Below are 12547 nucleotides of genomic sequence, written 5' to 3'. Positions count from 1 at the left end.
GGTCTGACCATTGGCCAGGCAGCCCTCCCAGCAGCAGCTGATTACGGCTGTCCTGTGTCCAGTGGGAAGCCTGCGTAATTGCTGGCCCTGCATTAGTGTTTGTCTTGAGTTTTCTCTCCTTCCTGTAGCTTTGTCTCAGTGACCTGACTCATGGCTTGGTCTCTGGGAAAAAGGCTCCCTGTGAGTAAGGCTAGGCATAGATGAGTGATTCAAAGGCTCAGCCTTTCTCAAGGCCCTGTTACCAGAACACATGGTTGAGATGCTCAAGTCTCCAGTTGACCATGGGCAAAGAAGGAAGTCTGTCTGGGTGCCAAACACATCTCATCCTGCAGGGCCCAGATGGCCTGGCCTTTCCATGCCCTCCTCCACCCAGGTGTCCTTTGGCACCTCCACCCCAGCACTGTGGCTGTGGCACAGACCTCCCTCCTTGAACTTGTCAATTCGAGCAGCAATGCCTAGACACTCTGAAAGAGCATTCATTCCTGGGAAAAATAACAGGGAATCCACAGAAAACCAAATGATGAGGAAAGGAGATTCCATCATTAATATGTCTGGGAACTGCTGGGTTAACTGAGGTTAAGCCCATTTCCTACTTCTGACTTCTCAGAGTCTGCAGTAGGCATATGCTCCCTGTAGATCTCTAAGAGGACAATGGGAGTTTCCATAGTTCCCAAACTAACTTGATCAGGAGACCCTTCTAGGAGAGTTCCCATATAGCTCTTAGGCTCAATGTTTCAGGCTTTGAAAATTGTGTTCAGGGTTGGACAGTGACAGCTCATCGAAGAGACAGAAGGCCTAGGCCAGGCAGCCCTCCTCAGTGGGTCTCAGCTGCTGACCAAGCTGCCCTGTGTTTCCAGCCTACCCCTGGGATCGATCCAGCCTGAAATCCATGTCCCTGGACCTGCAGCAGTTTGAGAAACTGGATATCTATGCCTCACAGGTAGGAGAGTTGACCCCTCTGACTATGAACCCCGTCAAGGTGGCTTAGAGTTCTAGGGCAGCAAAGCCTCTCCCAGACACCTCCCGAACATATCCTGAGTCACTTGATCGCCCCTAGAATGCCTTTTCATAGCATATGGATGGGGACAGAAGGTGCAAAGCAGCAGCCCCTGCCCAGGGCCAGAGGCCATTCCATCCCCCACCCCACCCACGATCTGGTTGTTCCCACCCCACACTGCACACCCCGGAGCTCTTCATTGGCAGGTTCTGACCTGCCTTCCCCATGTCCCTTTCAGCATTGCTGCTCCTAAGCTATGCCCCCCTCCAGTTCATGGAGGAAGGGAGGGAGATGATGGGAGGACCATGGATGCAGATGGCCAGGACCACTGTGACCACAGCCATGATCACCTCTGAAGGGCATGAGCTGCCAAGCTCTCATGCCTCTGGGCCTGGGCATGTCTCGGGTGCAGGTGGGAGGGGTTGGACAGTGAAGAGCTGAACCACTAGGGACATATGGAAGTCACTGGAGCCAGGCAGGAGCTTCAGCAGAGTCTGACAGGAGGAACAAGGTGCTGAACCCTTTTGTGAAGTCAGGACATTAAGTGGTCTTAGAAAGACCACCTCGTAGATACTTGGGAAACTTGTTTGTTGAAGTGATGAGTGGATGGCTGGGTGCACATATCAACAAAGTCAGATGAAAAGCAAGGACATGAGTTGAAGACATCCACCTGTCCTGGCAGAAGACATGACCTGGATTAAGTGGAGACACTTAGGAAAGAGAGGAATGGAAAGGCCAATCCTGAGTTAGGGGAAGAGGGGAAGAACTCCATCACCAGTTGGTGTGGAGTGGGTGGGAGGTGGGGGAGAGGTGCTCCCAGATGACTGGATGGACTCCTGGAGGGTGGGTCAGTGCCTCACCATGAGGAGCAAAGGAGAAGGAGCAGGTTTTAGGGAATGAGTGTGTGGAGGATATGAGAGGTTCTGGTGTCTGTGGCACATCCAAGGGAAATGCCCCCAGGGCAGCTGAATATACAAGCCTGGAAAGGTCTGGGCTGAAGATACTGATTGGGAGTCATCAGATTTAGTCAAAAGCTGAAGCCATAGGATGGGCATCCTATTGCAGGGGTGGGGAAGCCCATAGGGCCTGGAGCCATCAAAAAGGCCAGGGCAAGGCCAGGAAGGGTCAGAGTTCTGGAAGGTCCATGGAGGGGCTCCCTAGGGCAGGTGTGGTCAACAGTGTGAGCTGTGCTGTCTGCTCAAGTGAGATCAAGACAGACGCATCAAAGTGCACCTTACCTTCAGAGGGGCAGTGCAGAGGGGCTAGAGGCCTCGGGTCTCAGATGGGTGGAAAAGCAAGCAGGAGGTGAGGAGTGTGGAGTGGAGAGAAGACCCCATAGGAGCCTGCAGAGAAGGGGAGGCTAGAAGGGCAGAACTGAGGAGATTGGGAGGGCATCCAAAGGTGGGGGAATAAGGGGGTATGGAGCAGCCAGGAAAGGAAGGGAGGAGGTGAGGACATAGAAGAAGGAGGGCATTCATTGAAGAGGGGAAGTCCCTGCAAAGGCAGAAGACCTGAGACATAGAGATGGCTGAAGCAAGAGGGGAGGATGAGGCTCTTAGTGAGGCAGTCCCACCTGGCCTGTTGAGAAGTAGAAGCCAGGCCATTTCCTGCCATTTCCTGCAGTGGGGTCAGGAGTCTGCAAAGGGCAGGGAATTTTGTAATGGCCATCAGAAGGGATGGGACAGGCTGCTAACCAAACTCAAAAAACAGTGCAAGGAAGCCAGTGGAGGCCAGAGACCCAGCCACAGAGCATGGAGGCACCAGAGCAAACCAGGCCCAGGTGGGACCAGGAGGTGGGACCAAAGGACCAGAAGCCATGGCACTGAAGTACAAGGCTAAGTGAGGACTCCAGGCTGCAGTGCAGACCGGCAATGCTGAGCACCATTTGGGGCCCTGTGAGGGGAATAAGGACAGTCTGCAGAGTTGGAGCTGAACACAGAAGGAAATGAAACAGAAAGCAGTTGAGAGAGTAGAACAGGGGCCCAGAGGTCTCCAGAGGTCAGAGTGCCAGTGTGCTGGGCCAGTGGTCAGCAGGTAGGTCCTGGAGTCCCTTGTGAACAGTGAGATGGTGCCAGCTGAAAACAAGGTCCTGGAGTACCCTCAAGGTGGGGTCTGAGTGGAGCGCAGGCATCTTTGCAGGACCCAGTGCCCCAGCTTCTCTACAGAGATTAAACATGGTCAGGGCCGCCTTTCCAATAACCTCAGCCCTATTTCCCTAAGGGCCCCTGGGAAGAAAGTTAATTTGTCCTTTTTTAATTATGATAAAATAACATAAAATTTGCCATTTTAATAATTTGTATGCATACAATTCACTAGCATTAATTATATTCCCAATGTTGTACACTCATCACCCACAACAGAAACTCTGTACCCATTAAGCAATGAAATACCCATTTCTCCTTCCCCAGCCCTTGGTAATCTCTACTTACTGCATATTAACTTTCCTATTCTAGATTATTTCATGTAAGTGGAATCATACAATATTTGTCATTTTGGGTCTGGCTTATGTCACTTAGCATGTTTTCAAGGTTCATCCATGTTGTAGCACATAGAGAACTTGATTCCTTCTTTTTATAGTTGAATAATATTCCCTTGTATATGTTGTACATACTCTATTTTATTTATCCTTTCATTCATGGATGGATGTTTTGTAACCTTTTGGCTATTGTGAATAGTGCTGCAGTGAACATTGGGAAACAAGTGTCTGTTTGAGTCCCTGCCTTAGGTTTTTTGGGGTGTATACCTCGGAATGAAATTGCTAGATCATAGGATAATTCTACATTTAACTATTTGAGAAACTGTAAAAATGCTGTCCACAGCAGTTGCACCATTTTACATTCCCATCAGCGTCGTACGAGGGTTCCAATTCCTCCATAGTCTTGCCAACACGTTATTTTCTGGTTTCATTTTTCAGTAGCCATTCCAGTAGGTCTGAAGTGGTATCTCATTGTGGTTTTGATTTACGTTTCTCTTGTGACTAAGGATGTTGAGCATTTTTTCATGTGCTTATTGGCCATTTGTGTATCTTCTTTAGAGAAATGTCTGTTCAAACCCTTTGCCCCTTTTTGAATTGGCTTGCTTTTGTTTTTGTGGAGCTGTAGGAGTTCTTTTTATGTTCTGGATATTTAACCCTTATTGGATATATGCTTTGCAATGTTTTCTCTCATTTTGTAAGTTATCTTTTTGCTTTCTCAATAATATCCTTTAATGCACAGAATTTTTTTATTTTCATGAATGCCTTTTTATCTATTTTTTCCTTTGTCACTTGTGCCTTTGGTGCCGCCATATCCAAGAATCCATTGCCAAATCCAAGGTCATGAAAATTAACCCCAGTGCTTTATTCTAAGAGTTTTATGGTTTAAGCTCTTATATTTGAATCATTGATCCATTTTGAGTTGATTTTTGTATATGGCATGAGGTAGATCCAATTTTATTCTTTTGCATGTGAAAACCCAATTGTCCCAGCACCATTTGTAAATGAGACTATTCTTTCGCCACTGAATGGACTTAACAGCTTTGACAAAGATCAACTAACCATAGATATGTGGGTCTATTTCTGGTCTCTCAGTTATATTCCATTTGTCTATATAATCTTTATGGCAGTACTAAACTGTTTTGATTACTGTAGTTCTACAGTAAGTTTTGAAAATGGGGAGTTTGTGTCCTTCAAATATATTCCTTTTTTAAAATTGTTTTAGCTATTTGGAGCCCCTTGGGATCCATAGGAATTTGAGAACTGACTTTTCCATTTTAGCAAAAAAGGCTATTGGAATTTTGATAAGGATTATGTTAAACCTTTAGTACTGACCATGACCAGGGGCTGCTACAGCTGTCCAGATGCCTGCCTGGCTGGCCCCCAGATCTTCAGAGAAAAGCTGTGGTGGCTCTAGGGCCTGTGATTGAGCTGGTCAGCACCACCTGTCCTGTCCAACTTCTCCCACCTCCTCCCAATTTGTCCTCAGCCAGGCTTTGCCCCTGAGAGCCTCTCCTGTAGCTTCTCTGCCTGGAGAAAGAGCAGCACTGGCTGTAGGTGCTGGGCCCCCAACAGCCCCTCCTCAAGTTCCTAATACAGCATGCCCTTCCTGCTCCCCAGGTGACAGCCAAGAGTGGCCTGGATGAACTGGTGAGTGACCTGCTCCAAGAGGCCCACACTGACCTGGAAAGAGTCCGTGCCATCTGGATCTGGATCTGCCATCACATAGGTAGGCCCACCTGTGGCACTGCAGGCTCTATAACCCCTTGCTGCCATTCCCTGCAGGCCCCTGCTCCTATCAGCTTATTCATGTGTGCAAAGTGACATGAAAGGTGGGAGAGAAGTACCCAGAAGACTGGACTGATGAACCAGAGTAACCAAGGAGGATAAAATTCACCATGTGCTATCAGCCTCCATGAAAGTCAAAGGAGAATCCCTTGCAGCCTTCTGCCCACAGCCAGTGCCCAGAGCTGGGACCTTCATCCAGCAGCAGCCTTCCCTCTGTCCCAGCCTTCCCTCTGTCTCATCACCACAGAGATGAGAGCCCAGGACAGCAGGTCATCTCCAAAAAGGATGATCATTGGTAGAGAAAAATTGCAGCTGTTTGAAAAATGATCACAATACCAGAGGGTTTATTAAATACCTGTGCCAGGAAAAGCAGGTTCTCCACTTCCCGCTCCCACCACACTAGCAATATTGGCCACTGGTCCCAGCCCAGTCTCCAGGGTTCCTGCAGCCACCTGAGATACCTCGGCCTATGCAGCTGCTGTCCACAGCTCTCCACAGGATGGCCTTGGGAAGCTCCTGGGTCAAGCAGAGCTGCAGAGGTGATGGCTAAGGGATGCTGCCCCTTGCTGCCTTGCAAACACAAATGAGAGCGGGCAGGGCCAGATCTCGGGGCAGACTCCTAGTCCTTTGACATAAAGACCAGCCAGGCCTTTCTCAACCTGCTGCCACTGGGCTTTTCTTTTGTTCTTCTGGAACAACAGTTGGGAATGCAGCTTAGAGAATGAGCTCACCTGGCACAGGTAGGAGGTCCAAACCGAGGACCTGAGAGACCCCCAGCTCCCATCCCAACTCTACCAGCTGTGCCTGTGCCTTAAAGGGGTAGGTCAGAAATGGAACCTTTATAGGACTTTGTTACTGCTCCTGTCCCCATGCTAACACACACAGACACAGTCCCTTTGGGTCCTCAGTGGGTGCAGAGACTTCTGTCTTAGGGCCTCACCACAGACCTCAGGCTTCTTCACAATGTCTGCATCCCCTCCTTAGTGAAGTGACAGGCTATGGGAGAGCAGCCTTCTCCATTTGGGGATGAGCTCGGAGTGCCCCAGAGGTCAGTGTGAGGCCTTCGGGCTGCAGGACAGGATGAATGATTTCACTGGAACTGTGTGCAGAGCTGTATGGTGGGGATTAATGGAGAGAGCCCCTGCCCCTGCACTGTCCTGGTCCCTTCTCCTGCTAGCCCCTCCTCAGAGGCTTGGGGAGCCAGGTGGCCCCCTCTGCCAAGGCCTTCTCCTCCTCTTACCACTTGCACAAAGAGGTGACAGTTCCCAGATCCCATTTGGGCTGGGGCTGTAGCTCCACTAAGCCCACTGTGGTTTCCCAGGGCTGGTGCTGGCCAGCGCACAGCTGGGGGCGGGGGTGGAACCTTTCACCTCCCAGGCTTAGGTTCCTCATACCCTCCCCTGCCCTGCAGAGTACGACATTGTGGCTACCCAGGAGAAGGACCGCCAAGTCTTCAAACCCACTGACATCCTGAGGACCCAGAAGACCAACTGTGATGGCTACGCTGGCCTCTTTGAGAGAATGTGCAGGTACAAGAGATAAGTCCCCATGCTGACCACTGGACTTGGTCCCTCTCCCTCCTCCAAAGTGCCGTGTGCCTTTGCCCACATGCCAGGCCTGAAACCTGAGTTTGCAAACTCGGCTCCAGAACCCAAGTGAGTCCTGAAAAGGTCAATTTTTCCCTTTTTAACACCAGCATAATGACTTTGTACCATCTGCCGGGCTTCGCGATGCATTAACATAATGGCAGATGAATGCACAGAGATAATTTGGTTATAAAAAGCCCTTTTTCTGCCTTCTCCCATCTCTATGCAGCTGAAGGTTAAAAGAATGGCAGGCCTGGGAGCGGGAGGACAGTGGTTGCAGATGCCAAGGGGACTGTGAAAGGCTGTCCTCAGGGCTGACACAGGGGGCCTCTTTTTGGGGGAAACAAAAGATCTCCCACCTGAAAAGATCTGTCAGTTGGACAGCTGAAGCACTAGGAAGCAGCTTCTCTTGGGGGTCGCTGGGCTCCATTTTCAGCACTCTGGGAGTGGGCATATGGCCAGGTTGCTGGGGTGGGTGACAGCTCTGGCCTGAGCAGGAGAATGGCCCACTGCTGGTTCCCAGTGACTCAAAACAAGCTCAAGATGGGGGGGTGGGGGAGGGGACTGCCACTGACCCCCACAGCTTCCTGAGCTCACTCTCTGAGGTCTGCTGGGTTCCTCCAGAAAACAGTCAGCCAGCCCTGGGGCCATCAAAGAATCCCTCTCCGGGGGCAGATAAACAGCTGCCTACTATCTCTGTAGGCCTCTGAGAGTGAGTCTTCGCAGGCACCCAGATGTCAGCCCACCAGAACTGCAGGTGGCAATTCATTAAGCCAAGCGTAACACTTAGTCCACAGGCAGGCAGTTGTGATGGCCTCAGTGTTGCACGGGTGGCAGCTGCTGGCCACTGGGTGCATGCAACCTATTCCTGGTCCAACCTCCCTGTTGTCCTGCCTCCTGTCCCCCATCACCACTGCCAAGCACAGGCACATACCCGGCTGCTGAGTTGCTCCAACCCTCCTGCTCTGCTCCCTGTTCTTCCCTTTTCTCACTTCCAAGGCCAATACCTGAGAGGTACATACAATACCCCAGAGGCAGCCACGGCCGGTCAGGGTACAGAAGATGCCACCCTGGCTGCTTCCCATCCACTCTTCCTGCCACCCCCTACCCCAGACACAAGCAAACCCCCTACTGCCTGTGGGCTTCTCCAGGAGCCTGGATCCTTGCTGGCCTCTCTGCCTAGGCCCCCCTGGCCCTGGGTTCCTGAACACCACTAAAGGATCACACCGTCCGTCAAAGTCCTCCAAAATCTGACCTCAGCCAACTTTCCAGCTCTGCACTGTGTGACACCAGCTGCCCACCCACTTCTGCATGCACCCCTGCTCCCTCTCCCAGTGCTCCTTCCAGGCCCCTCTCCAGGATGGCCCACCACCTTCCCCTTCTTTGGTGCCCCCAGCCCAGCTACACACCAACTCGTGTGTTGCCTTATGCTTTCAATTAATGACATTTTTAAATTTAAAAATATCATTCATTGTAGATGGTTTATAAAATGTACTAAAGCAAAAAGAAGAAATTGTTACTCTGAACCTCACCACTTAGAGTTAACCCTGCTAACATTTGGTCATATTCCTTTCCAGACTGTGTTCTGTGCATACAAGAATTACCTGTGCTCAGTTCTTGTTATATATCCTACCGGTTGTATACATCTGTATTTGCCTTTATCTCCTCTCTCCTTTTGCCTCCCATGAATCCTACACCCAGTAGGCCTTCAATAGACATGTATAGGAATGACAGGAAATAAAAGGATATTCCTAGCAGACTTGTGTGGAGTGGGGCTTATTCTCTTTTAAATGATGAAACAGCCACGAGTCTTTTAGCTCCACTTGTGCCTAGCATCTTTCAGAACATGGTTATTTTCATCTGATTCTGCAAATCTGAACATGCTTAGTATTTTTTCCAAGTTCCAGGATAAATCCCTCTTTATCCAGTATAAGCTTTCTAGCATACTATAGAAGGAAAGCCAGATTCGAAGCTAGAAACACTAAGGTCCACTGCTTAGAACGGTATTGCCTCCTTTAGAAGGATCGCATCCTTTAGAAGGAGTGCCAAAGTTAAAGCCAGGAAGACCTGGCTCCCAGTTTTTGATTCACCACCTATTAGTTTTGTTCCTTTTGTAAGGCACTTAACCTCCTGCAGCCTCAGTGTTCTCATCAATGTATTGGAGACTAGATTGCCTGCCTGGCAGGGCTATAGGACTCAATGAGACTGCAGTTTGGGGTTTGCCAACCTGATTTGGGGGTGGTTGTTTTTTAACCTATCTTGTCTTTCTTGGGTATTAGAGTGCTTTTGCTCTGTGGAACTTTCCTACAGACTCTGCCAGCCTATAGATTCAGAAAATTGACACTTACCTTGAGTGAACCTGTCAGCTTTTCGGCCTGGTCCAGATACTTAACAATGGCCCTATTCTGGCCTGCAGCTGATCATTAAAACTCTCCCTAACATTTTGCATCATTTAAAGTTAGTTCCAACATGGTGATTACTGTGTGCAAAATTTCTCACACCGCCTGAGACGTGTAACAATAGCTCACAGTCCCCTGAATTCCTTTAACTTTTGCTTTAAAGATCACTAACCTACCCATGCATCCCTCTACTAATTCTCTTTACCTTTAAAATAACTGCCGAAAATTCAGTAAATTAATTAGCTAATTCCTTAATAACCGAGGACATGTAATCCACACTTGCTGATTTATCCCTGCCTGGTTGTCAGGGTGGCTTCTTAGAAAGAGTTGTGCCCACACGGACATCATTACTTCTTGCCAGTCCATTCCAGCTCCCTGAAATTGCCTCACTAAGGACTGATTTAATAAAGTAATTTGGTGGGGAATTCAGGCATTTTCACGACATCATTCATTTCCTTCTGTCTTTCCCAAGTCACTGATGTGGAGTTTTTTGGTTAGTGCTATAGCTTGTAACTGCTGGTCCAGTTTCCTTCCGACTTTCTATCATCCAGCATTAATGTCTCTCTTTTTGCCTCAATTGCCCACTTTCTTAATTGATTCTGCCTAATCACAGGAGCCAAGCTTAATTCCCCAGATTCCTGCCACTGAGTCAACCTCTAATAAATTCCCTTCCCATTAGCACGGCTTTAGCATCACCAGCTAGCAGGGTTTTCGGAGACTTTGGATGAAGCCAGGAGCTTATTAACAGTTTGACACTGAGGGAGCTGGTTGTCACCAATGAGATGTCAGCTAGCTTTCCACCCATCCTCTAGCTATCACCGAGAGCAGGGGGAGGAGTGTGTACAGTCAGGTGGCTGCTTCTGGTTAGCAGTATGATGTTCCCTACAATCATAAAACATCACTTGGTTCCAAAGGCCCCAAAAGATAGGGAGTGGCCATCTAAGCCTTCTGGGAGATTCAGGTTCATTGGATAACCCTAAATTATCACCAAATCCAACACTGGTGTATAAGGCCTCTGAAAGGGACATCCTAACTCCCCCACCCATATAGTCTTTTAGCTCTATTTGTGCTTAGCATCTTTCAGAACATGATTATTTTCATCTGATTTTGCATATTTGAAAATGATTAGCATTTACACCAAAGGATGACACTCACAAAGATGAGTTATGTCACTGGAGCAAACCATCTTGTCATTTCACTCTCTATACCACCTATAAGTGTATAGACCAAAACAAAATCTCGATTTACAAAAGAGCTGGTACAACACGAAGGTTCCTGAACTATGCATCAGGACAACTGCATCTACTGCTGCTTCTGCCACTGCCAGGCCAGGCAGCCTCTCTCTCTAAACAGCTGACTCCTCTCTTACCTGTCAGAGAGGAGACCTCTTAGGTCACGTTTCATGAGGTTTTGCACGGAGCCCCAGAGAGAGAATTATTATCAAGATTACTACTTATTGACCTAGCCACCAGGGTAGTGTGTAAGAAAAGGGAAAAGAGAGCACATGGGAGAAATATAAAGACACTGTCAGATTGTAAGAAATCAAGGCCGGGTGTGGTGGCTCATGCCTATAATCCCAGCACTTTAGGAGGCCGAGGCGGGTGGATCACCTGAGGTCAGGGCTTCGAAATCAGCCTGGTCAACACGGTGAAACCCCATCTCTACTAAAAATTATCTGGGTGTTGTGGTGGGCCCCTGTAATCCCAGCTACTCGGGAGGCTAACGCAGGAGAATCGCTTGAACCTGGGAGGTGGAGGTTGCAGTTAGCAGAGGTCCTGTTATTGCACTCCAGCCTGGGCAACAAGAGCAAAACTCCACCTCAAAAAAAAAAAAAGAAAGAAAAGAAAAGAAAAGAAATCAAGTACATAAATTGTGAAAAATACATCATGGTTTGTTTGTCCTGCTGCAGTATAGAAACCACAGTATTTTCAACAAAATACCAAAAGAAAAGCATGCTTCACTGTCTCTCCTGCAGCCACGGTCCCTCCCTTTTTCCCCCACTTGGCTCAGACATCCTGGGAGAGGCGATCAGATTTGGGAAAGTCTACTGTGGCCAGAGCCCATTGGTTTAGGATGCACCTGCCCACCCAGGCATTTCGGCCACACTGCTGCTGGGGCCTGGCACCGGTGCTGGTGTAGCAGCATCATATAGTTCCTATGGCAGGGCCTGGACCATCTCAGTACAAAATAGTACCAAATTAATACCCTAGGATACACTGCACCAAGCCGGAACACAGAGATCTTTTTAAATAATAAGGATAATGCCTTCATAGAAGACTCAGCAGCTTCAGGGATCATCAAGGGTAACCCAGGTAATGACACTGCCTTCTGCTTGGCTGCTCAGTCTCTTCCCATCAGGCCACATTTGGCAGCCATGTGGTCTTTTGCAGCCCTCAGGGCTTCTCTGATGGAGCCCCTGAGCCCTGACATTTGCTGCAGAGGGGGCTGCAGCTTTCTCCAAATCCTCCAGGGCACTCCATGGAAGCTTGTTCAGGGCATCTTGCATCCACGTTTTCATTGTGGCTTGGGATACATATCAGTCATGAGCTGTGGAGGTGGCACTGAGGTTGTCAATTGTGTAAAGCGGAAGCGAAGATTCTGCAGTCTGAGGTTGTTAAATAAATCTCCTTGGGTGATATTTTAGGCTCTGGGATGGCTGGTTGGAGCTCTTCAGGAGGTGGAAATGTTCCTAGTGCTCTGCCCCTCCTTCAGTGCTCTCTCAGCTCCTGCCTGCAAAGTTAATTCCTCCACCTTTGGGCTCTCCAGGGCTTTGCATATAGACTGGCATTTTATAAGCAAAGTTCTGGAGACTGTTCCGGTGATAGTTCCCATATCCACCCTCCTTCCAACTATCAGCACGTCTAGGGCGGCCACTGAGCCTTATTTTTGGGATATTATATTTTATTATGTTTTTACATTGTGTTTGTTGCATGGTGCCGTGACATGTTATATTATTCCCTGGTGCCTGCTACCGTGCTTTACACACAGTGCGTGAGGTCAGTGTTCGATGACATGAAAGAGTTGTGGTTCATCCTGGCTAGCAACAGTGGCTGGAGACAAAACTCCTATGAATTCCACAATCATCATCTTATACATACAGATTATTTTGCACAAGAATTGTGGAGTATTAACAATCATGCTTTACATTATGACTTTCTTTGTCCCATTCATCTTGCACGTTGCTACCAGGTAATAAAATGTCCTCATATCAGAGTCAAGCATGGCATTAGCTTAGAGCTGAGTTTATGTTTTCATCTTTTTTCTGCCCCAGGCATTCCCCACAGCCTTCCCAGCTTCTCCTCAG

General features: G+C 48.6%; 1 protein-coding gene across 3 annotated transcripts in view; it reads left to right on the top strand.

The window, feature by feature from the left end:
• Window positions 1-12547, top strand: part of KY (kyphoscoliosis peptidase) — a 55626-nt gene that overhangs the window by 29394 nt on the left and 13685 nt on the right. For all 3 annotated transcript variants that reach the window (XM_021666632.2, XM_012451175.2, XM_012451176.2), the window contains 3 exons: window positions 858-940; window positions 5091-5199; window positions 6670-6787. In XM_021666632.2, coding sequence (XP_021522307.2) covers window positions 858-940; window positions 5091-5199; window positions 6670-6787 — 310 coding nt within the window. The remainder of the gene's footprint in view (window positions 1-857; window positions 941-5090; window positions 5200-6669; window positions 6788-12547) is intronic.

The sequence above is a fragment of the Aotus nancymaae genome, unplaced genomic scaffold (assembly GCF_030222135.1).
Source record: "Aotus nancymaae isolate 86718 unplaced genomic scaffold, 86718_ANA_hifiasm-v0.15.2.pri h1tg000019l, whole genome shotgun sequence".
Lineage (NCBI taxonomy): Eukaryota > Metazoa > Chordata > Mammalia > Primates > Aotidae > Aotus > Aotus nancymaae.
This window is presented reverse-complemented; position numbering and strand designations above follow the sequence as displayed.